Source organism: Triturus cristatus, chromosome 2_1 (genome assembly GCF_964204655.1).
Source record: "Triturus cristatus chromosome 2_1, aTriCri1.1, whole genome shotgun sequence".
Classification (NCBI taxonomy): Eukaryota; Metazoa; Chordata; class Amphibia; order Caudata; family Salamandridae; genus Triturus; species Triturus cristatus.
Window position 1 is genome coordinate 1,013,875,228 of NC_140581.1, and position 26,945 is coordinate 1,013,902,172.

Sequence of the window (26,945 nt, forward strand, 5' to 3'; positions counted from 1 at the left end):
ATGTACCATTTGGAAAAATCCTTATACACACATCAACATAAAGGACATGTACATACAAAATCTTGAGACATTACATAAACATATCACATTTATAATTTCTTTGACTTGTCAAATCATTGTAAATCCATACTGTGACAAGAGTGTCGTATGGTGTAAGACTAGAAGCCTTACATATTTTTGGGCTTTGGGTCCAAACAATATTACGAGGCCCTTTTTGTGGTCGGAGATCATTGGCTTGGTCCTGGAGGTATCAATACTCTCCTTGTCATTTTAATAAATTAATTATTTCCTTCTTGGTTAAGGATTGACCCTTGGCCACCTAGACTGGTGGCCAGGAGTCAATGCCTAACCATTTGAATTATGAAAATGTCATGTAGGCATCATGAGTTATGTACAATAAAGCAATAAATAAAAGAATGTTTAAATCCATATCTGGTTATTTTCATTATACATAGCTTGCAGCCAATAGTGTGTGGTTTAAATTAAGCGGTGAATCTACAGCCGATAAACATATTTCAGAAGAGGCTGATTTACTATAGCGCTTAGTATTGCTAGAACTATTTGTAATTAAGCTGCATACTCACAATTAACCTTGTTGTTATTTACATAGGTGACGGCAGGTGGATTAACCATTAGCCCCAGCGTATTGGTAAGACTGGGGCTCACTTCTTTATAGTAAATACCACTTCATTATTAACTCTTCTGTAACCCTTGGAATATTTCGCACTGAGCTTTGTGTTTGCGAGGTGGGACAATCATATATGTATGGGTATGGTGTCCATGTTTGTCTCTGATGTAGGTATGTACATGTTTGGTGCATTATTGATGCATGCAACTCTCAGAAGATAAGAGCTTCACTTCAATATGTGAAATTGATCCCTGCAGGATTCCGGTGAGCCAGTGACATTGGGTCTCTGATTTGTGTGAGTTCCGCGAAGGGAAGAGGAAGCGTGGGGCCTCCTGTCATTGACATGTTAGTAGGCTAGGTAGTCAGGCTCTTGGAGGCTAGGTAGTCAGGCTCTTGGGGGAGTGGCCACTCTTGGCCTTATGTGCAGCGCTATCGATCTAGAGTGATGCCTACAAGGGGAGGGACACCACTTCCTAATGGGGTGGGAAGCTGCCATTGTATAGACCCTTTCGCACCAGTGCCGAGTAGCAGAATGGAAAATTCAAATTTGTCAAAAATGAATAGAAATTCAATTAAACTGCATTTTGGGTCAAAGCAACTGAGTGGCAAGTTCTCTCTTTTCTTAGTCCTCACCACCACATCCCCAAGGAAAGCAATGCTTCTTGGTCTTGGTCTCCAAAACCTTACTCACCTCCATGGCAAATTCCCAATTCCTGGTACCAAAAGAAAGCCCTGGTTGAATTTGAAGCTTGCAGTAAAAATATGGTGGGAAAAAGGTAGACTGAAAAAAGTTGTCAAAAATGTTACCTACTACAAAAATAGAATATAAAAATTAAAAAGTTGTGGTTACAAAAAAATATATACAAAAATGTTGAGCGTGAAAGGAGAAAAATACGTGTATACGGGGTAAGGGGGAATTTTTCCACTAAAGTAGAGAGGAGCATTTACAGTAGGGTGGAGAATGTGCTGAGTAGTAGTAAGGGGTTTTTAGGATTCAGGGAAGGGTAGCATTAAGGCATAGTAATGGGTTTGTATTGTTCAGGGACTGGCAGTTTTAGAGGTAGTTAGGGGCTTTTAGTGTTCAGTGAAAGGTAGTACTAAGGATCAGTAAGGATTTTGTAGGTTTGAGGGAAGGGAAGCTTTAAAGGGTGGTTTGGGGTTTTACGGACTGAGGGATAGGAAGTGTGAACGAGTACTAGGGGGTTATTAGGATACATTTATATAAATTAAAGAATGCATGTAATAAAAATCTTTTCAAAATCAACATTTTTGGAATTGCTATAGCTTATAATGAAGGACAGGTCATTATTACGTCAACAATTTCAACTCCACTTTAATAAAGTCAACATTTTAAAAGCCATCTTTATTACATACAAGCCAGCCTTCAAAAAGTTTAACTTTTGAAGCAGAGCCGCACCAGCAGCCACTGTCACAGGAATAACCTGTTCCCATTACTGCAACATGTCATACACAGCACTTTGATGCTGCCTACTGTTTGAGGACCTGGACTGGCAGTTCGGGCTGGACTGTTCCCATTGGGCGCAGGGTGATGACTGATTTGCATATGGCTGGGTTCAAACTGGAATGGCACGGGGAGCAAAACAACGATGGATTTAGGCCCTGATCTCCGTACTGGGGTGAATGTATGACATTGTTCTGCATTCTGTCCATCAATTGTTCTTTTTGCATTTGTCACCCCGAGTGGGAAGGGTATGCCCAGATGTGGGTCCCGTGCTCTCTATGCCACTGGAATCAAGCTACTATCTTGGATGATGAGGAGTGGTCCTAGGATGCTTGTTTCCAGACCAGGGAGGATCTGGCCTGGCAGTCGGGGCTGAACTGTTCCCATGAGGCACAGGGTCTGACTGATCAGCATTTGGCTGGGTTCAAACTGGAACGGCACGGGGAGCATAAAAACGATGGATTTAGGCCCAGATCTCTGTACTGGGATGAATGTATGACATTGTTCTGCATTCTGTCCATCGATTGTTCTTTTTGTCTACCTTTAACAACCAAAAAGGAAAAAAATTCCCAGACACCAATGCTCTGTAAATGCAAAGTGTCACTGTCTCGTCTTTAAAACCATCTCTCCACTACCGCCAAGGCACATTCCTGCTTCCAGGCTGCTGACAATAAACCCCTGCATTGTTGTTTGAAAACAACAGCCTGGCCAGTCCCCAACCAAGCCAGCTGCAAGGCTAGGAAAGAGGGCAGTGCTGGCAATGCTCAGTGCATCGGACGGAGCCCCTACGCATGGACGGAGGGCCTCAGGGCAGAGCAGAACTGTCACACAACCGAAAAGGTATCAGGATATGGACAGGCACGGGCGCCATTTCCAAATAGCTAGGGACTTGCTGAAGCCTTATTGCCCCTGTGAAGAGCTACAGAAAGGAAATTGGAATGTCATTAAAATCAAGGGTATCTTCAACAAAGTTGCAGTTTGTAGCTCTTCTGCATGCATCAAAAGTTGATTTTATTTATATGCTCCTCTAATCATTAGGACCCATGTCAAGAGCCACAGTTGGATTGGGATCAAAACTAGGCACGGACACCCCAAAAAAGTGGCTCACATTTGTGGATTGCAACTTTTCGCAAAACATTGCTTCAGTGTTTTAAGTAGTATCAGAAGGAGAGGGTGGGGGTTCTCTAAAAGAGGCATGTTTTCTTAACTTCACTGAGATACAAAAGAATGCAACCGTTGCCAGGACTTTTTGTGCGCGGATTAGTACACACTTGTGAACCACACCTGAATATAAGTGAGGCAACTTCTGCTCAGTTCCCCTGCTCAATCTCCTTACATTAATGTATCCGTAGCCAGCCCACATCAGCTTTTTTATCAATGGGCTGACCTGCTGGGGAACTGGCAATGAAACTCCGGCCCCGTGGGGAAAAATGGGTAACAGTGACCCATCTGCCTCCAGTTACAGGTCTCTAAAAAAGACTCTCAGACCCTGCGGGGCTGCTGGCGTCATCGGAACAGCACTGACAGATCCCAATTCAGCCACTACGCTGCCCAAAAAAAACAGCCTGCAGCTGCAACTCGGATACCGGCCCATCATCGCCCATTGCCGAGTGCCCACTTTACCAATCGGACTCTGTCAAGAGCAGCCCACCCAAGCTTTCACTGTTGAACCCCTCAATGCTGAAACCTTCGGGTGACGCTGACCTTTGCATTCTGATGCCCGGTCCTGCCCACACCTTCACTCCACGGCTAAGTACCACTGCTTGATCCCAGACACCACCCAGGGCCTCATTTACAAGGACCCTGTTCCGCCGGAACTTCACTTTTATTGACGTCTGACAGCTAACACTGCAGGGCCATATCTGCAAAGCCATGTAATGCCACACTGTGCTGCTTTTTATGGCTTTGTATATATGGACTGAGGCAAAGCAGCACAAGTCGCTGCGTTGCCCCACCCTGCAATAGGGAGGTGTGCCATGGGTGATACAATGGGTGTTCCCATGTAACACCCATGCCATTTGACACATTTACAGATTTACGAGATTTTGTAAACCTGGGAATGTGTCAAAAGCCTTCGCCTCCCCAAGGGTGGCATAGGGGATTCGAAACGAGGAGAAATAACATTATTTCTACTCGGTTTTTTTTCCTCTTTCTATGTGTGCTGCGTTTTCTGCAGCACACATGGAAAGCGGAAATCGTCTCCATTGATTATTTTTGTGCAGGAAAGTGTCCCTTCCTGCACAAAAACAATCATCCCTAAAATGCGAACACCCTCGCAATATGGTGCATCGTTGGCGCATGGCAGCCATTTGTCAGTCAGCGCTGGGGAAGAAGACAGGAATGTGTCATATCTGATAGATACAGCGCATTCCTGCCCTTTTCATTTGACGTAGGGCAGCGCAGCAGGAAGGCTTGTGGCGCTGCCCAACGGAGAAAGCTTGTAAATGAAGCCCCCAATTCCTAAGGAAAGTGTTGCTGCCTCATCACAGTTCCCGACACCTCTCTCAAGGCAATATATTCACATTAAAAGTTTTTTTTTAGGCACGATTAGAGCATTGGAGGGGTAGGATTAAGGCTGAAGCAAGGTCTAAGGTTAAGGGTAGCGTTAGTTATTGTAAGCATTAGGAGTGTAGTTAGGGTAAGAAATGGAGCTGGGGTTTATGAGGTTGTATGAGGGCATAAGGTTTAAAACATTTTATCATTTAACCTTCGACATGTGGGTCAGTAGATATGATTAGGGTTGGGGTGTGGTTTAGGGCTGAAGTTAGGGAAGCGGGTAAGATATGGACTAGAGAGTTAGGGACTCATTTATGAGAAGTGACGCATCGCTGCGTGAAAGCAGCGATGCGTCACTTCTCAGTGCACCCACCTTGCGACACCAATGATGCGTCATATTTATAATATGACGTATCATGTCGCAAGGAAGGACAGATACGTCAGTATAACTGACGTATCTGTCGGCGCAAAATGTGGCGCATTGCTGGAGTTGTGTCGGAAGCCTGACGCAACTCCAGCAATGTTCCTTTCACATGGGGCAAGCCCCATGTGAAAGGGCCTGCGTCAACCTTACGCCTGCCATGAGGCAGCGTAAAATGTAAAATGTAAATTGATACTTGTATAGCGCACTCCTCACCCGCAAGGGTCTCAAGGCGCTTGTACGAATACCGCTGTGGAACCCATCCTGGCTTTCCCTGTGAGGCGTCCACTCCTGGGCACCCCCAAGGTGGAGGCCAGGCATCCTTAGCGTTGTGGAGATTAAGCAAGCTATTGCCCAGAGTTGCACTCCATGATTGGAATAGGCACCGATGCGAGAATTATCAGGTCCGTGGAATTTTTGAGCCCAAGACCCGCCGAGGCGGGGAATTGAACCCTGGTCCCGGGCTAGACCTCTGTATCAGGGTCTGCCGCTCTAATCATTGAGCCACACTTCTCCACCGTAAGGTTTTGACGCATTGGCGTCCTAGAAGTGACGCAGCAAAATCTCATAGATTTCGCTGCGCCACTGCTACGACCCTTTTTTGCGGGGGTACGCCCACCCTGCATACATTATACCTGGCGCAGGTATAATGTAGCACAGGGGTTTACGAAGTGACGCATCTACTTAGATGCGTTACTTCGTAAATATGGCGCAACATGGAGCATGTTTTACGTCACTGACGCGTGACAAAAAGTGACGCACCGGTGGTGCAAAAGTGACGCAGGGGCTAATAAAGGAGCCCCTTAGTGTTTCTCGACGTAACCACAGTAATGCCACATTGCTGTGATCATGCTGCCCTCTAACGGTGCATTTTATTTTTAAAAAAATAGTTTAAGTCTTTAAATCAGGCAACATTCATATGTAATCCTCTGCTCCCCTCTGGTGTTTAAGAGCTGGAATTATGCACACAAATCGTGAATAAAAGCTTAAATTGCTTCATGCAGTAAAAACACATAATGAAGACGAAAGCTCTTTATATACACTACATAAAGAATTGAGTGCGACAAAAAGGGTGATTTTCAATGTACTTGTTTACATGTAAAATAGTATCTCACGTATTCCAGTGGCGGTGGCGCGCAAAAAGCAAAGAAAGATGGTGACAATGTCTCAAGTCGAGTCCTGACCCAAGATTCAATGGCTGAAGCACAATAATCAGTCTCTATACACACACACACACACGAGAATTTTTATGACTTGGCGAGTGTTTGTGAAGATGAAGAAGCATTCAAGCATGGTAACAAAGCACCAATTTCTATTTCAAGAGAAATAGGTGAACCACACTGTTGATGGTGAAAAGACTAAGGGCCTTATCTACAAGAAAGTGACTCAGCGCTGCACTGCAAGCCATTTGGCTGCGCCGCAGTGAGTCACATTCAAAGCAGAGGGATGTGACATGTTTACAATAATATGTCGCATCCCTGTGCTTTCTCCTGCGCTGGCACACAATTGACTGCCGTTCCCCAATGCAGGCACCCTTAGGTGTCTACTTTTCAGGAGAGATTGTTTTTGTGCAGGAAGGGACACCTTCCTGCACAAAAACAATCATGGGAGGTGATTTCCTCTTTCTATGTGTGCTGCAGAATGTACCATGCATAGAGAGAGGAACAGGCATTTGCAATGCAATAGGTCTTGCATTTACGCAAGTTTGAGCTATTGGCATTTTACATGAGAATGCCTTTTATTTTTGTTTGGTTTTTAAAACATAAATAAAAGGCATTGTCATTTACAATGCTAATAGCTTAAACTCTCACAAATGCAAGAACTATTGCATTGCAAATGCTTGTTGTATTACTCTGGCTGCTCCTAGAAGACCTCCTTTTTTTCTCCCCATTTTGTTTTAAATCGGTTACTTATTTGCAGTTTATAATTGGTGTCAGCTTGTGGTGCCGCAGCTCAACAGTGAAAGTTGAGCGGAGTTATGTGAGATGTCTGCTGTTGCATCGCTTGTGCCACTCTTGAGTTGTAAAAGATACCACACAGCTAGTTGTAATAATGTGTTTTCTTATTTGACTGAGAGGTGCGGGATACGAAAGTGAGCGTCGGGCCGGAAAGATACACAGTACTGGATGCAATATGAGGCACTCAAATGTAAATGCAATTCCAGAGGTTTGAATCCATGTGTGTACTGTTTAAGTGTTTATGCCATATCACTGGGAGTAATGTACGCTTCCTCAACAGCTCTCGCAACAAGCAGCATCCTGCCAATGGTGCAAGCAAAGCGGCACAGTTGCAGGAAAACATGTCGTGCCTGCAGAAGGAGAAACTCATTGAAGAAAATAGTGCTCACAGACTTAAAAAGACATACTGTGAAACAATCGAAGTAAAAGGTCCAGTCATTGTGAGAGGTAACAAATGCAGATGAGGCGGTACCAAGGAGGGACTAACAAGCCTAATAACGACTCAAAAGCCAGCGTTTACGAAGGACAATGACACAAGCCAATTAAAAATATGGGAGGGCTTTCAAAGCCATACTTGAATACTGCATGCCTAGCAGCAGCGCATGCGGTGCCTAGGCTCGACCTAAGAAATGAGGAAAAATGAAAACATTACTCGACACATTCCCAGGTTTACGAAAGGTTGTAAAACTAGGAATGCGGCAGAAGCCATGGGTGTTACATGGGAACACCCACAGCAACATCCATGGCACGCCCCTTTCACACAAAGTGTGTGTGAAAAGGGGCTGTATTTACAAGGACATGAAAAGCCATGCAGGGTGGCTTAGGTGTCATTGTAATTATATGGGCCAGCAAAATGCGCCCGTGGTGCGTCACAAAAAGTGACGTACCAGCGGCACAAGGGGCTTGTACATAGGCCCCTACTTAATTTCCCCTCAAAGAGGCCCCATAACCATTTTTGTAATGACTACTGAGAGGTTGGAAGGGCAGGAAAAGCTGAAACAGTGCACGCTTGAGATTATTTCTTGTGTGATCACTTGTATTATTTCATGTGCTCATTCATGGTGACTTTCTATATTATGGTTAGTGGGGTATGTCAAACATGATTTTGGCAAAAATTTAATAGGCAGATAATCTGTTAGCATTCGCCATTCAAGCCACTGGAGAGGGGTTGCCGCCCGCTCATTCTATTTTTGGGTAAGAGCACGTTCACTGTTTACTATGAGCAAATAAATATGTTTGTACTTTTGTAAATTCTGAGGCAACGTCTGCTTTTTCCTGAGATTAGTGCATCCAAGAATTTTGGAGCATCATTTATGAGGTTTTGCAGTAGGGCAGTGCCGCAGGCCTTCCTGGGGTGCTGCCCTACCGCAATTGAAAAGTGCAGGAATGTGCCATATCTATACGATATGGCACATTTCTGTCCTTTTCCCCTGCGCTGGCGCACAATAGATTGCAGTGTGCCAACACAGGCACCTTTGCACCATGGTACAAGGGTGCCTGCATTGCAGGGATGATTATTTTTGTGCAGGAAGGGAAATCACAAGAGGCTTTTTCCTCTTTCTATGTGTGCTGCAGAATGCAGCACACAGAAAAGGGAAAGACGAGGGGAAATACAAATAGTTGTTGTGCCTCCCCCTTACGACTACCCTGGGAAGGCGTAAGTTTTTAGCGCTGCCTCAGACTTACGATTTCTCATAAATCTGGGGCAGTGTCAAAAAAGTATGGATGTTGCTGGGAACGCCCCCGGCAACACCCATTGCATGCCCCTTTAACACAGAAAACTGCGTTAAAAAGAACAATATGTATGAGGCAGCATTAAGCCAAAAAAAGTGGCTGATGCTACTTTTTTCAATAGTACTTACTATGAGATATAGATATATAAAATACATGTTCAGCAAATCGGTCAGCATTTAGTTTCACCTACCTGCATTTAAGTCCCATAGTTCAAGGACATTATCATATCTCTCGTTCTCCAAAGCAATAGAAAAAGTTTTAGGCCACTCTTCCTTGTCTGAGCGGAGGAGGCAGTCAATAAGTTTCTCAGCCCCAGCTATTGGACCTTTTACATCTGCCATCTGCATCAACATAAAATATGGCTTAAAACACTTTCGCTCAGTTTATTACATACTAAAGCAACATAAAAATCACCCTCTGAGCAGATAGAAACATTCTGTGAGAACAACTATTATTAAACATGGTTTCATTAACATTCAAATACCGAATTTAATTCACCAATTGCAATGTTGTGCAGAAGAAAAGCCCATTGTCTGTAACATGTAGTAGAGAAATAGGTTTCTTGATGGCCATCTACAAACTGCATGTTCCCCGCATCTCATTATCAAGGATGTCATGATGACTCTTACGAAGAGGCCACCAGGGTTCAGGAATGCTCAAACAATCACACAATTTAACATAGAATAATGGCCTTCATTTGAAAAAAGTTGGTTTGGAATTCCACCTGCAGTGGCAATTTAGTTCCACAAGTGGTAAATTCTGATTTTAAATGGAAGAAATAACACCTGACGGTAAAAACCAGTCTGCTAAGTTACAGCTACTGGTAAGGGTACCACCAATGGTAATTCTCATTACAGAAAATAAATATTACCCAGAACCGAAGGGATTTAATGCCTAAAAGACAATACACTCTGTACTTGAAATGTGTAAAACCCAGAACCATATTCCACTAAGTGAAGATGTGGTATGTGCCATCATCAGACACCCAGGCAATGAAGCAGGAGTGTTTTGTCCTGTAAGGGCCCCATTCCTTCACCTGCAATGTCAAAATATTTTGGCAGTAAATTTGATCTACAGCACTATTTGTTCAGTTTCAACAGGCATGCAAATATGTATTATGCTGGGTTTATTTTTACCAATTCATGGACATGACATTTGTAATGAGATATCCTTGACTGTATTTCCATATTGGGGGAAGTAATTCCTATTTGCAATAATTCAGGATAACTGTGAGCAAGGACATCATTTTTGTAGCTGTTTCTACACTTTCTTTCTGTCTAACGAGGCTAACTTTAGAATTGTGTTCTCTATGCCACTGCTAAACAGTGGTATAGTGCCTCTGCTTTGCTGCTACATGTACTTTGCATTTAGTTCACCTAATTGGCACAGGAGTTAAACATCATATGTGCTGGAGTGTGTATTTACACCACCCACATATATGACAAAAATCAACAGCTTCGGCTAGCACCATTGTGCTCTGATTAGGCTGAAGTTTAAAAGCACTGCAGTGGTACCTGGTTGGTAAAAGTGTATTTGCCATGTAAGACATCCAATGTTTATATATTAGATAAGTCACCACTAAAATGTATGTTGTAAGCACACAGAAGTCACCACTAAAATGTATGTTGTAAGCACACAGTGCTGTAAGCTTATTATATAAAAAAATGTGGCATATTACGTGTAGGGGATAGAAGGCCCTCAAAATGAAGAATTAGCCAAAATCTCTACATGGTGCAATTAAAGCTACATTTTATGTGAATCAGTCTAGATATCAATACAATCAGTATTTTCTATCTCCTCAGGGTAAATACAAAATAAATTATTCAAAGTTATTTTTCACTTAGTTTCAAAAATGTACTTCAAAAGTGAAAGGTGATTTTTGATAAATGTAATGGGAAAAAACGTGAAAGAAAAGTAACTTTTAGCAAATTGACTTTCTGTTGCCTACTAGAAAACTGGTTTAGAACCAGTTTGCTTATCAGCCCTTCTCTAAAGGTTCAATACACATTCCTGGCTGTCAGCATCAATCATGCTCCCAAAAGAGGCTTGGCCTTTGGGTCCAGGAAGGCAGGGGTATTGTCAACAACTGGTCACTTACAGGTACTGGACATCTGGGAGGGGGACAAGAATAATGGATAGAACAAAGGAAAGCCTTACATGGCGATGCCATGTGTGGCTGGTGGGAACTAGTCCCAATCATTACCAGGGCCGTTCCACACTTTTTGGCTCTAACTCCAGCAGGAGGGAAACCTGTTTGAACCCAGATAAGTGGCAGGCACCTCGTCTAAATTGGGGAGTACTACTAAAGGATCAGAGCTCCTTCAGGCAGAGATTGGCTACAACCATTTTAGTTTTAAGGGCTTCAGGGAATGTTTTCCTTAACCAAAACAAGCACTGTAAGAGGAGGTGGGACTAGTGTGAGACTGTAATCAGGATGTAGGAAACTCTCCACCTAGTGCACAGATTAAGACTGACACCTCACCCACCACCTCTCCAGAGCATTCCTGGACCTGGCAAGAAAACATCAGGATAGAAAAGGATTGTACCTGAAAATTTGAAGTGCTCCTAACTCCTGCTGCCATCCAGGGACTCAAACTGCTCTCCAATGGTCAAGTGATGGGTCTTCTGTTTATCTGCTTCAGAGACAAAAAAAGCAGAAGGACTTCGGACTACAAGAAAACCCCACTGACCACTGAGGACTGGGCCCTTCAGTACCCTGGCTGGAGAGAGACCAGGTTCCTAGAAGAGTGCACTAAGGGCCCGAGAGCTGCAAGAGTGACCAGGAACAAAAAAGGTTCCCAGCAGTTGGAGAACAGTGATACTTTCTTTTTCTACCTCCAAAGGACCAGAAAAAGGTGCAGAGGCTTCCTGAGAGTGGACAACCCATTAGCAGGCAAGAATAACAGGTTCATCCCACTCTGCGCTCTTTGCTGTGCAGAAAACTGGTTCAGCAGGACTTCACTGTACCAAGCGTCATAGAATCCTTCCTGGCTACAGCTTTGCCATGCTGATGGATTTTGAGAACCAAAAATATGACTGATTACGATGCCCGTTGGACTTTTGTCCGACCGGCCCCGTGGCTGAAGCAGGACCGCCTGACTAGAAGTCGGCGGTGCCACAGCCAGCATTGCGATGCAACGGCCTTCACGTTGTTTGCAAAGTGTATACTTTGCATTGCGGCATGTGCTGTGGGCTGCAGCACACGCCGCAGTACAAAATATACACATTGCACCATGTGTCATGCGGTGCCTGACACATGGTGCAGGGATGTTTTGAGGGAATCATAGGTGTTCCCCAGGTCCCATAGCGGAGGGCCAGGAGAAAAGGGGGCCCTGCCAGGGGTCCCCAAAGTCACTTTGCGCCAGCCCTTTTTATGTCGGGTTTATCGCCATGAAAGGGCAGACGGAAAGGGACATCCTAATCCCTACACGGTGCTTGAGCAGGCACCACCCTATTGTAGGGAATAGGAGTCCACATACCACACTGACGAGATCCTTGATCCTGTTGGACGCAGCTGTCTTTCCCCCGCCATCTGAGATCCGACCACCTGCACCCTAAAGCGGTGGTCGGATCCAATGGGCCACCAACGGCCTGACAGTGGCGGTCCCACCACCACCGTAATCAGAACCTAAGTGCCTGATTTATACTGTGACCAATAAACTGACTGACCACCTGCTCTATTGCAGGACTAGCTGACGGTCATGATTTTGACCGCAGTGCCTCCACTGGTTCTGCTGTTGGGGCCCGGCTAAAATGGGGTCATCAGCAGTAGAGTAGCAAAACATAAACACTGTCAGTGTTCAGTGGGCCCCTAGGAGAACTAGGGTGCGTTTTCCATGCACCTGCTGCAACAATGGTAGCTATGCCCCTGGCTGTCGGTGTAGGTGCATCAAACGGTCAACTTTGTCTTCAGTGGACGGTATCATTTTTTTTCCAGTTCAGGACTGCCATGGAAAGACGGGCCATTCCATGACCCCCACACTCTGGGGGAAAAATACTAGGGTCATTTACATTTGTTTTTCAAAAACAAACTCAAAACAATTCCACTTTGGGAGTATGTTTTTGGAAAACAAAAAAGTTTGATGAATGGCTGCCTGAAACATAGGAGCCCTCACAAAACTTTCAGTACCTTCACCGAGACGGCGGCTCCTCTCAATTCACAGAGATCTGTACAAGGCTGGCAGAGCTCTCCAACTATGGCAGGCGGTAGAACCCTGACGAATAGCGAGCTTACTGCCAAACTTTATAATCAGGCCCTACGTCAGAATGTAGGTAAAACATGTCTGCTGCTTGTGTCACAGTTACCAGGGGTAGAGCAATGTTTCACTACAACCTAACCAGGGTGAATGTATTAAGTTGGTAGGGTACCCCTTTCTCAAAATAATATCCCAAATTGTGACAAAACAAGGCCAGAAAAATGCAATCTAAGTGGAGCAGTAATTTACCACTGGCAGCGTAAATCTCAAACATATATCTTGTCTACAATACAAAACAATGTTGCATTTTATATCTTGAGAGGGATTAAAGAGGGGAAGGTACCTGCACATTGAAAATTGAGTCTCATACTGGACTTTCATAGCCTACGTGCCTCACAATGTGAAACACTGATGTAGAGTTATACTGCCTGTCTTATTCTTTTCAGTAAATATATTTCAGTGTGGTAAAAAGGAGGAACAGGCAAATCCTGCTTGTATAATACTTGCAAGAGGTGCAAGCGTAGCACAAATTATGATAATTTCTGTGTTTGCACAGGCACTTACCATCAGGTCATGCCTGTGGACATTGCTTATGTAAACCAGTGACCTGGAGATAGTGATACATTCAAAATGGGCATCCAAACCATTTCTGAAAATTGGGTCTGAAAAATCCCAAGCATCCCCATATTTTAAGAGGGTGTAAAGGAAGGTATTTCATCACATGAGAAAATATTTTCCATGTGCAGAGAATAGGGCAATATTTGAGTTTCCAAACTTGACCCTAACGTAAGATGCCAGATTGCCTGCCAGTGAACAATCAGCTGATATTGGGATTAAAACCATGATTTCTGTAGATTTCTATGAACACAGAATGGTATTTAAATTACTTAAAACATGGAACTATTATAAAAAGCATAGCCATAAGCCTATTTCTTAGAAATGTCCTTTGAGTATTGGCCCCAAAGTTCCAAAGCTGGTCGAACCCTAACAAAACACAGAAGGCCAGACCATATATCCTGCTACAGCTACAGGTACCATGCACATAATATTTTGAAGAAGGGTAAAATGGAGCAAAAGGTTACAGGAGATAGAAGACCATATGTTGAATCTGCTTTTTAAATCTCCATGGTCAGCTGACTGACAACCCACATCAAAGTCTCACTGCTTAAATGGCCTGAGACTGTCAGGTACTAGCATTTGGTCTCTCTGGTCAGAACCACAGAGACAGGGCAATGGTTGGTGGCTCTCTTGTCACCATTCTGCCCGCTTTCCCCACAGTGATTGAGTGAAGCACTATGTGGCCCTCTGGGAAACTACCGGTCGGCCTGAGGAAAGCACTCTTAAGCTGCCAGCTGGATAAGCTTGAAATAATCACTGAACAAGACATACCATACCAGGGTGATAATGCTTGTTCAAAATGAGATAGAACTGCTTTTTCTCAACGAAGATCAATTTTTGTGGACACCCCTTTGTTAAAGTTAGACAAAGATCTAGGGTGATGGAGCTAGAAATAGCACAGGTCTTTACTCTCAGCACAAAAAATTGTTCAAATCGAAAGCAAATATTTTACAATTAATGAAACAAATTCCTAGGTCATTTGAATACTAATATCCTAAACGGTACAAGTCTCAATAGCAGGTTTACTAATGGTTGGTAGCGAAGTACTACTGTCTTAAAACGTTCATACTATTTCTGGCAGGAACACTTAAACCAGTTCTGCAGGACTGTCAATAGAAATTTCCATTAGGAAACTCATAGAAGCGCATCAGAAAGCAGCTAATAATGACTACTGAAAAACATAAGCATGCTAACTCGAATTTGCCCTATGTTCCCTTCCTAAATATTAGTGCATGTGATTTTGTGTCTGTGTGTTATTGTGAATATGAGTGTGTGGTGTCTTCAAATGTGAATTTTAGGGGTGGCTCACATCGGCACATATAAAACTAATGGGGCCACCTACAGTGTGTGTATATGTTTGAATGGATGTATGGACAAGTGAGTGTTTGCAAGTGGCTGTTTTGCACAGTTAGTGTCTGTGTAACTGGCAATACAGGGGAGTGAGTGGGTGTGTGACTAATTGTATGAATGTGTGAATGGGTATGCAAGTGGTTAACTGGATTAGTGAAGGGATGTGTGAGTAGCTGTATGGGTAAGTGGGTATCTGTGTGGGTAGTGGTATGGGTGAGTGAGTGCTGGGGTGAGTGGCTGGGTGGGTGAGTGAGTGGTTGCGTAAGTGGATATTTTAGTGAGTGAGTGTCTCTGTGAGTGGCTCTATGGGTGAGTGAATGCTAGTGTGAGTGGCTGTATGGGTGGGTGAGTGGGTGTTTGAGTGGCTGTATAGGTGAGTGAGTGGGTGTGTAAGTGGCTGTATGGGCGGGTGATTTGGCTGAGTTAGTGGTTCTATGAGTGAGTGTATGTCTGTGAGTCGCTAAATGGGTTTATGAATGGGTATGTGAGTGGTTGTGAGTTGATGTATGAGGTTGTATGGGGGTGTGTGACTGGGTCTGTGGATGTTGTCATCAGTGATGTCACTGACCATGTCATGAGTGATGCAATATGTGAGGTCATAAGCAGTGCATTGCGGGAACGTAAGTCATAGTTAGCTAAGGTAACTATAACTGCTAAATTTCAATGGTTTTGTACGAGTGAAATCTGAGCTTAGCTATAATGTCCTTGCAACCTTCGGTTTTTCAGTGAATATATATATGCAGTGGCACAAACTCCTCAACACCATCCTTCGTAAGTTGCATATTTCTTTATTTCATCAACATTCCATGTGTTTCGAACAGGTAATGATAATTTTAAGTGCAATAAAAACAGCAAATCGCATTTTGGCTCCCGCCTTCTACATGGCATAAAGTTACACCACAGTGACTTCCAAACACTCTTAATCTACCGTCCTTCTACTATTACCATGCCCAGTTAAGCACAGGTGAACGAACTCTACTTCTCTTGTGTTCCATTCCCCCCTCCATTTTGCATAATGGTATAGTCTTTTCATTCCATTTTACCCCCATGTTTGTCAAATCCCATTGTTACACAAATCCCTAAACATTATAATGTATCAACAATGAAAGTTTTGTAGTCCCCCTCACAAGTTATAATCTCCTGCACTCGATTACTGTTATTCTCTTGTTATCATACACCAATCCTTCTTTACTTATTATTGGGTACTTAGCAACCAGTCACTGCATGGGTGACTGCCCCATAGACTTCCATTATCATAATTGGTTATTTCACTCGGGTTCTAAAACATAGGGCTTTTTAGTTTGCAGCCTCCTCTTGTCAAGAAAGTGACTTGTGTTACAGTGCTCATCCTGGTTCTTTCTTCAAAGACTTTTACTAAGTGCTGGATAATTATCCTCTTTCCGTTAATGTCCTATTCCCCACTGTACAGCTTGCAAATCCCAATATTGCACATACTGTATGATAAAGTGCCATTATTAAAGTGGTAGAGCATACGTTAGGTTGAAGCAGTCTTAAAATATGGAAATTCTCGAGTTGGTATTCCTAAAGTGACTCATGCTAAAGTGCTTGTAAATTCTTTGTCCCCTAATTGTACTAATACCATACAATTTTCTTGCTATCTCTTTTTCCAGTTTTCTGACTATTCTTCTTACCAAATTGTTCTATTGCACAGATAATAATGAAATTGCCCTCAATAAAGTGCAAAGTGCATACAAAGGTCATAATTAGGTCCATTAATTAATCACTCAAAAAAGTCTGATTTGGAAACCCCGTTAAAACCATCTCTAAAAGTCAAATTACATCTCCTCCTTTAGACAGTCTAAACGTGCAAGATGAAAACTGAAAATATGTATCCCTTCAAAGATTCATATACTGGAGGATGGAACAAATGATATTCATAGGTAGCGATATTGACAACATTTCACATCTTGTTTCTTAGCATGTGGTCCATTGTGTGGTCTTGACTTTTAGTTGTTGCTAGACTTTCTTAGCGTGGTGAAACTCATTCAACACCGAGAGAGGAGTCACTCTTCGTGGAGATACACTGATTCCCTAAAGATGGACATGCACTTCAGCATCAAGGTTGTGCACCATTGGGATCTCTGTGCCCATCGAGATAATCAGTTTTGATTCCTCCTTTCTCAGTTCCCTCTCCATGTTACCTTCTCTTGGGTGCTTAGGTATACGCTTCAGACCAAAGAAACCAAATGCTGTCAAGGAGCGATTGTGTTCTCTTTCAAAGTGATTTGCCAAAGGGTAACTTTTATCTCCATTTCTGATGGCTCGAACATGTTACAGAATGTGTAGTTTCAGTTTAATTATGGTACTACCTACATAGTACTTATTGCAACCACATTTTAGTGCATGCACCACGAACTCCGTCTTTCATGTATGGCCCTTTGCTGTCCGTCCAGTGTTGGAAATGTTTTCTGGTCATTCCATACTGACATGCTCTACATGATCCGCACTTCATAAAACCTTTTGTGATGTTCGTCAGCCAATTACTTTCCTTAATGGGTTCCAAATGGCTCCGCATTAAAATTTCTCCCAAAGATTTGTTTTTTTACATGTTATCTTAGGACTTTGATCCACCACCTCATTTAATAGATTATCTTTCCGTAAAATATGGTAATTCTTTTGTAAGATTTTCTTTATAGCTTATTGTGCTGAGTTGTACTGTAAAAAGAGTCCCTTGGTCTTTTCCTTCTCTTGTTGCTCATTAGTTGGGTCAAGTACTTGTTCTCTTGTTTTTTTTCTGACTCTCTCTTTGGTATCGTGTAACAAACTTGTGGGGTACCCTCGTTGGACGAACTGTTCTTTCATGTTACTTAATTACCTTTCAAGTTGTTCCTCAGTTGAGCTGATCCTTTTAGTTCATAGCATCTGGCTGTACAGGATACTTTATTTCGGGGCCATGGAGTGCCCACTGTTAGCGTTTAATAAGGAATTAGTTGCGGTCGGCTTCCTAAGCATGGTGGAGACCAACTCATTCCCCTCGACATCCAAATTGATATCCAAGAATTCACAATATGTTTTACTAGCCAATGCCGTGAACTGAATATTTACTACCTTATTATTTGACTTCTGGATAAAATCCTCCAGCATTGACATTTCTCGATCCCACAGGATGAAAAAGTCATCTATAAATCAGCACCAGATCAAGACATTCTCCATGTAGATGTTGTTGTCTTCAGCCCGGACCACCTCCTTCTCCCACCACCCCATGAATAAATTTGCATAGGTGAGAGCAAAGGAAGTGCCCATGGTCATGCCCTGTAGTTGGATGTAAAACTGTCCGTTGAAGGTAAACACATTTTGCGTTAGACCATATTCCAACATCTCAATCACCATTTGGGTATGCTCCAGAAACTCAATTGGTCTATCTCTCAGGAAGTATTCATATGCAGATATACCATCATTGTGATTGAATAAGGTATACAGTGAGATCACATTGAGGTTTCCATGATACACCATTACATTTTTGTAAAAAGTCTGTTGAGTCCCTTAGGTAAGAAGGTAAACTTGTTACATATGGTTGCAAGAACAGGTCAAGGAAACATAAACAGTACTCCAGCTGTGAGCCTACTGAGCTCAATATGGGTCTGCCTGGTGGAACTTTCAAGTTCCTGTGGACTTTTTGTAAAAAATAAAACATTGCTACCATGACATGTCTGATATATATGTGTATATATATATATATATATATATATATATATATATATATATATATTATCTACTGGCGGTCACCAGTAGATAGTTATAGTTAGGACCGTGTTTCCATAGGAAATCCGCAACATTCTATTTGGAATAACTTTGGCGCCGGTTGACGAATCCTCGCGAATTTTTCAAAACGAATGGGGCGCTACGCTCCGCTCCTACCCTGAAAGTCTCGGGGGGATTCGTCAAGCGGGGGCTGAGAAAAAAGGGGGGTCCCAAAACACGTTTTCCCCATGCATTTTCCCATAGGACCTTTAGTCCGAGCTACAGCCCGAACGGCTGAACAGAATTACTTGAAATTGGGCAGAGAGGTAGTCCTCAGGTCAGGGATGTGCCTTTTGCAGGTCTGGTGTAAATCTGTTCAGTAGGTCCTGAGAAAATAGCATTTAAATCAATATATATATCTGTAAGCGCGCTCCGTGCGCTTACGGTAAGCTTACCGTACGCGTACGGTGCCGTGCACGAGCTCAATTCTGATTGGTGGTTACATGACTGTAAACATTCGAATCGGTCGAAATCAGAAAGTATTGGCCGCCATTTTCTGTCTCTCGCACTGAAAAACAAAGGTTGATAACATGAAAAGGGGGCAACGAAGAGAGTTGCAGACCCCCTAGCGTTCGTCAGGGGGTTCACGAAGGACCAAAAAGTATGAAAAATAAATTCAATAATTTAAAAAAAAAATCGCGGAGTGCGCGTACGGTAAGCTTACCATACGCGTACGGTAAAAAAAAATAAAAAAAAAAAAAGAATTAACAATCACATTTAATATATAATTTTAAGGACCCCCAAGGGAGAAAAAAACAATTGATATCTTGTAAAAAATGGCGAGGCGTGCACGGTACGAAATGCGCAACGTGGGCGCTCGGTGCGCGAAGCGCAGCGTACGCGCAAAAATTAAAAATAAATACATAACTTAGCATTTAAAAAAACGTACAAATTCACTGAAAAAACCATAGGTTTCACACACGTTATAGTTAGGAATTAGCATTTAAAAAACCTTGCAAATTCACTCGTAAAAAACCAATGAAATTCTACGTTATAGTTAGATCAGGTAACTATAACTTGCGCGACCGCAATGCACAATGTGTCATTTCAGATGTCATCATTGATGTCATGAGTGATATCACTGACCATGTCATAAGTGATGTAATATGTGACGTCATCAGCAGTTTATTGTGGGTGCGCAAGTTATAGTTACCTGATCTAACTATAACGTGGAATTTCATTGGTTTTTTACGAGTGAAATGTACAGCTAACTATAACTTGTGTGAAACCTATGGTTTTTTTAAGTGAATTTGCAAGGTTTTTTAAATGCTAATTCCTAACTATAACGTGTGTGAAACCTATGGTTTTTTCAGTGAATATATATATATATATATATATATGCCACAATACTTCCCAATGCTCCCAATATCCATTCACTTTTCTTGGACAAATTGGCACGGACTCCGACAGAATATGTGCGTAAATTCTTCTTTATTGCTCCCAGTTTCGCAAATTTGTTCATGGGGAACTGGGAGGAGGACATCCGATCTAACCCAATATTCCAACAGGACTTCCAGCATGTGTCGGTGTGGCTGCGCTATATCGACGATTTGTTTATTGTATGGAAGGGATCAGATATAGAAGCTAATGAGTTCATCAAGGAACTCAATGTGAATGATCGCAATATAGTCCTTAGCGGTATCACAAGTAGAACAGAGGTTGAATACCTTGATGTTAAACTTGTGGTAAAACAGAACAAGATCCACACTTTTCTGTACTATAAAACCACAGCAGGCAATAGTGTCCTACATGCCCTCAGCAGTCATCCCGATACCCTCAAATGGAGTATCCCATTTGGAGAACTGCTGAGGGCTAGGAGGAATTGCAACACAGAAGAAGCATACACATTGGAGAGTAAGAACATCACGGAAAGATTCAAAGAGAGGGGTTACCCGACATGGGTGCTTAAAAAGGCACTCATTAGAGCAGGGAAGATAGAGAGGGCAGAGACTATAAATGACAAACCTCCCAGTGAACACACTGAAGAGAATGAGACGAGAATGATATTGACTTTTAGCTCAGATGCCAAAGCGATCAAACATATCGTCACTAAAAACTGGGACATTCTCAAAAGCGACAACGTTATTGGTGGAACCATTCCAGATAGACCAATTATAACATATCGTAGGGGCAAAAACATCAGAGATATGCTTATCCATAGCGACATCACAAAATATACCCCTAGTAACTTACAAGGCCTTAAAGGTTTCTACCCCTGCGGCCACTGTAAAGCATGTAGTAATAGCACATTTTATAAACAAGTGAGACACAACGGGGTGAATAAAGCTATTGCTCAATTTTTGACATGCAGTTCCACCTACGTGATCTATGCCATAGAATGTACCTGTAAAATTTGGTATATAGGTAGTACAACTTACATGGCTATGAAACACATTTTGGAACACAGTAGGGCCATTGTCAATCACGACCCCAAGTATCCTGTAGCACGCCATTTTGGAGAGAAGCATTTCTCTAATACTAGAGAAATGAGTTACATCATTCTGGAACAAGCAGATAAAAATCCCAGAGGCGGCAACAGAGTTCTAAAACTTAGACAGAGGGAGTCTAAATTGATCATTGATTTTCAGACTAAGACCCCAGGGGGTTTAAATCAAGAAGATGAACTGTCTGTACATTTGAAAGAATAACTTCTTTACTTTAGCTGCTATGTGTTTTACGTTTTTTACCTTCATACCTTCATTCATTATGTAGACTAGTGTTCTTGACATTACATGTTCTATGTATGTTGTCACAGGGTCAGGTGATCCTGTTTTTAATCATTGTTTTCTTTCTTTTTGATTTATTTACAGGAGGAAAGGAAGGGGCCCATATCACCAACACTCACCAGCACGGGCTCCCTACCCTTTCTCTCTTCCCTCTTATGAGCACAAGAACATTTTGAGTCAGTCCGGCCACCTACAGTGTGAGAACAGCAATGTACATTATGGTTTTTAACACAGGCATGGTGAGATCACATGATACAGTGCCAAGACACCACTTGATGATTGCAACCATTTGTTATTTATCCATGCATTTCTATTTTTGTAAAATTTTTCTGTTTTGGGTATTTTCATATTAGGCACTTGCCATTACGAGCTGATAAGGCTGCAATAGGCAGTTGCCACGATATGGCCTTTAGCCGTTACAATGGTCTAGACCTACCAGGGCACTTGTCATGGATAAAGAGACTTTTGTTATCTGAATTTGCAAACTTCATCGCTGTTTGTATTATTTGTATTATAAGTAGAAACATTAGACTGTCTTTTGATATGACTATACGTTGTACATATTAATTATACACTGTTTGTGTAGATATATCTCAACAGGCATTGTTGTGGTTATGATTAAGCGGCAAAGGACTTCATGGAATGATGTTAATTTGCACTAGATACCTAGCAGGGTTTTTGGACATATGCCGACTATGTCACATGTGTAAACGCATTACGCGGATTATCAGTATTGAGAGTGAGACAACATTAATATGCAATGTGGCACATGCCTAATTATGTATTTATGATATTCTTTAAATCGAGCAATAATTGGTTACATACAGTGACAGAGTTGCAATTCAGTTATGTAAATGTATTTGTTCTTTATACTTGTTTTGATTTGAACATTTCCTTGTCCAATATGTCTGCCATTAAGACACATGATAGACTGTCATTGCTGCTCATTGCTTTCACACTATTTACGTTTGCCAGTAATGGCTGGTTCTTTTCACATGATCAAGCCTGTGATAGGTGAAACGCGTTGTGAATAAACAACAGTAATCCTGATTGTCGCTGGGTCTTGCTTTACTGAGAGCGCGTGAAACGTTGACATTTTCGAGAGGAATATATATATATATATATATCACGAAGCAAGGACGCTTTGCTTAATTCATATATATATATATATATATATATATATATATATGTATATATATATATATATATATATATAATCTACTGGCGGTCGCCAGTAGATAGTTATAGATAGGACCGTGTTTCCATAGGAAATCTCAAAATTCTATTTTGAAGAACTTTGGCGCCGGTTGACGAATCTTCGCGAAATTTTCGAAACTAATGGGGCGCTCCGCTCAGCTCCTACCCTGAAAGTCTCGGGGGGATTCGTCAAGCGGGGGCCGAGAAAAAAGGGGGGTCCCAAAACGCGTTTTCCCCATGCATTTTCCCATAGGGCCTTTAGTCGAAGGTACAGCCCGAATGGCTGAACAGAATTACTTGAAATGTGGCAGAGAGGTAGTCCTCAGGTCAGGGAAGTGCCTTTTGCATATATGGAGTCAATCTGTTCAGTATTTCCAGAGAAAATTGCATTTAAAAGCACATACATATCTATAGCCGTGCACCGTGCGCGCACCGTGCACGCTCCCTAACGTGCGCGAGCGTAATTCTGATTGGTTGTTACATGTCTGTCAACGTTCGAATCGGTCGAAATCAGGAAGTGTCGGCGGCCATTTTGTTTGTTTTCAGTGCGAGAGTGGAAAAAGAAGGTGGCGAACATGAAAAGGGGGCAGGGTAGAGAGTTCCTGACCCCCTAGCCTTTGTCAGGGGGTCCCTGAAGGACCCCGAAGGCAAAAAAAACATTTACATTTTTTTTCAAAAAAATCGCGGGGTTGCGCGCACGGTGAAAAACCATAAATTTTTTTTTAAATTTATACGTAGTTTATTGAAAAATAAATATATAAAAAAAAAAATACATACATAACTTAGCATTTAAAAAACCATACAAATTCACTGAAAAAACCATAGGTTTCACACACGTTATAGTTAGGAATTAGCATTTAAAAAACCTTGCAAATTCACTTAAAAAACCATAGGTTTCACACATGTTGTAGTTAGGTGGATATTTCACTCGTAAAAAAACAATGAAATTCCCCCGTTATAGTTACTTCAGATAACTATAACTCGCGCGACCGCCACTCTATCACAAGGATGATGTCATCAGTGATGTCAAGAGTGATGCCATGACCATGTCATGAGTGATGTAATATGTGACGTCATGAGCAGAGGATTGCGGGCGCGCGAGTTATAGTTATCTGAAGTAACTATAACGGGGGAATTTCATTGGTTTTTTACGAGTGAAATATCCACCTAACTATAACATGTGTGAAACCTATGATTTTTTTAAGTGAATATATATATATATATATATATATATATATATATATATATATATATATATATATATATATATATATATTATTACCTACTGGCGGTCGCCAGTAGGTAGTTATAGTTAGGACCACGTTTCCATAGGAAATCCGCAACATTCTATTTTGAATAACTTTGGCGCCGGTCGACGAATCCTCGCAAATTTTTCAAAATAGGTGGGGCGCTACGCTCCGCTCCTACCCTGAAAGTCTCGGGGGGATTCGTCAAGCGGGGGCTGAGATAAAAGGGGGGTCCCAAAACGCGTTTTTCCCATGCATTTTTCCATAGGACCTTTAGACAGGGCTACAGCCCGAACGGCTGAACAGAATTACTAGAAATTTGGCAGAGAGGTAGTCCTCAGGTCAAGGAAGTGCCTTTTGTAGGTTTCGTGTAAATCTGTTCAGTAGATTCTGAGAAAATAGCCTTTAAATCAATATATATATCTGAGCCAGCTTACGGTGCGCTTACGGTACGCTTACCGTACGCGTACGGTGGCGTGCGCGAGCGCGATTCTGATTGGCTCTTAGATCTAAGTAAACATTCGAATCGGCCGAAACCAGGAAGCGGCGGCCGCCATTTTCTCTCTCGCACTGAGAGTGATTTTTAAAATATAAAGCCCAAAAACATGTAAAGGGGCTGTTTAGACAGCTCCCACACACATAGCCATGTTGAGGGAGTCCCCAAAGATCCCCCAAGGCCAAAAACTGAATTTTTATTTTTTCGGTAATTTCGCCGATTACGCTTACCGTACGCGTACGGTAAAAAATTAAAAAAAAAAAAAAATTATCCACACTCTCTCCACCCCGTGTGCAATTGGTGCCCGAAGGGCACCAATTGTGCATGGCTTATTATACCATTGAGATAAACTAAAATATTTAAAAAAAAAATAATAAAAAAAAAAATTATCCACACTCTCTCCACCCCGTGTGCAAATGGTGCCCGAAGGGCACCATTTGTGCATGGCTTATAAAATATACGAAAAATTAAAATATTACCTTTCAAAACAAAGTGCATCATATGTCCTCCATGTGCGCACGGTGCGCGAAGCGCATCGTGCGAACATGGCCCATCTAGCGTAACGTGGGCACGCGGTGTACGTAGCGCACCGCGTGCCCGCCGTGCGTGCACGGCACTAACTGCGTAAAGTGGGCGCACCGTGCGCGCATGGAACTAAATGCGTTAAGAGGGCGCGCACGCCACGAATGGCGTAAAGTAACTTAGCATTTCAAAAACCGTACAAATTCACTGAAAAAACCATAGGTTTCACACACGTTATAGTTAGGAATTAGCATTTAAAAAACCTTGCAAATTCACTGAAAAAACCATAGGTTTCACACATGTTATAGTTAGCGGAAATTTTACTGATAAAAAACCAATGAAATTCCCCTGTTATAGTTAGTGCAGGCAACTATAACTCACGCGACCGCAATCTTCTGCTGATGACATATGTGTCTTTATGAAAAAAAAATATTTGTAATATATGTATAGCTAAAAATGTATGGAAGAAGACATGGGCAAATAAGTGTCTAAATACAGTATTAGCATCAGCAGAGGATTGCGGTCGCGTGAGTTATAGTTGCCTGCACTAACTATAACGGGGGAATTTCATTGGTTTTTTATCAGTAAAATTTCCGCTAACTATAACATGTGTGAAACCTATGGTTTTTTCAGTGAATATATATATATATATGCACCACGATACTTCCCAATGCTCCCAATGTCCATTCACTTTTCTTAAACAAATTGGCACGGACTCCGACAGAATATGTGCGTAAATTCTTCTTTATTGCCCGCACCAACTAGTCAATCTATATATATATATATATATATATATATATATATATATATGTGACCAAGGCCATTGTGTTGGCTCAAACGCGTCATGATTGACTGCACTTTATTCTGAAATAAACGCTGAATTTGGCATCAAGCAAATCCAAGTGGTCCGTATCTCTTATGTGTGATGATAGCAAGAAGGAGCGGTAGTTTGATATAAATATATATATATATAACTGTTTGTTTATGCTTTAATCTATAGAAACTTAAGGATGATTGTTGGTTTTTGTTTAGATCGCAGATTTGTTGGATTAGGAAGCAGTCATGAAAAGGATGGAGTTCTGTTCATTGTTATTGAAGATCAGCCAGTTTTCGTCCGACACCTGTTAAATACATTTATTTAACTGAATTATATAATGATTGCCCACTGGGGCTTAATTTTTTAGTACAACTCATGTTATGATTAATTGAGTTTAAGAGGTGAACAATAAAGCTTTCTTCTTTTTGTTGTAATTGAATGGACAAAAAGGTAAAGAATGAAATGAATAATGAATTTCAGAACTTATCCGAGTGACTATATACTTTTCCATTGGAAATTAATTGTGTGAGAAAAAAAACATTAAGAACAGAAATAATCATGTTTTCCATTTTCAAGACAACATTTCATGAATTTTTGATATTTTTTTTCTCTAAAATGACTATTTGAGTGATGTTAACTCTTTAAGTCTGTATTCTATCATTATTTTTCACATGATTGTTTGTTTACTTAAGCAGATTGGCTAACGATACCTGTACTCGTGATCAAGGGGTTGTCCCCGAAACGCGTTGGGTTTTGTGCGAAGCGATAATAAATCACCACTTTTTGCAACTTTTTGGTCTTCGGCTGTTGATTTAAGGTGGAATGGAATCAACATTTGCTTTGGATATATATATATATATATATATATATATATATATATATTCACTTAAAAAACCATAGGTTTCACACAGGTTATAGTTAGGTGGACATTTCCCTCGTAAAAAACCAATGAAATTCCCCCGTTATAGTTAGTTCAGATAACTATAACTCGCACGCCCGCAATCCACTGCTCATGACGTCACATATTACATCACTCATGAAATGGTCAGTGGCATCACTCATGACATCACTGATGACATCATCCTTGTGATAGAGTGGCGGTCGCGCGAGTTATAGTTATCTGAACTAACTATAACGGGGGAATTTCATTGGTTTTTTACGAGGGAAATGTCCACCTAACTATAACCTGTGGGAAACCTATGGTTTTTTAAGTGAATTTGCAAGGTTTTTTAAATGCTAATTCCTAACTATAACGTGTGTGAAACCTATGGTTTTTTAAGTGAATTTGTACGGTTTTTTAAATCCTAAGTTATGT

The 26,945-nt window shown here is 41.7% G+C and overlaps 1 protein-coding gene across 6 annotated transcripts in view; it reads right to left on the bottom strand.

Moving 5' to 3' along the window:
• Nucleotides 1-26,945, bottom strand: part of RIGI (RNA sensor RIG-I) — a 506,425-nt gene that overhangs the window by 377,771 nt on the left and 101,709 nt on the right. For all 6 annotated transcript variants that reach the window (XR_014970743.1, XR_014970727.1, XM_085634941.1 and 3 more), the window contains exon 4: nt 8,890-9,040. Coding sequence is in view for 4 of the 6 variants with exons in the window: in XM_085634941.1 (XP_085491067.1) it covers nt 8,890-9,040 (151 nt within the window). In the remaining 2 variants the exon portion in view is untranslated. The remainder of the gene's footprint in view (nt 1-8,889; nt 9,041-26,945) is intronic.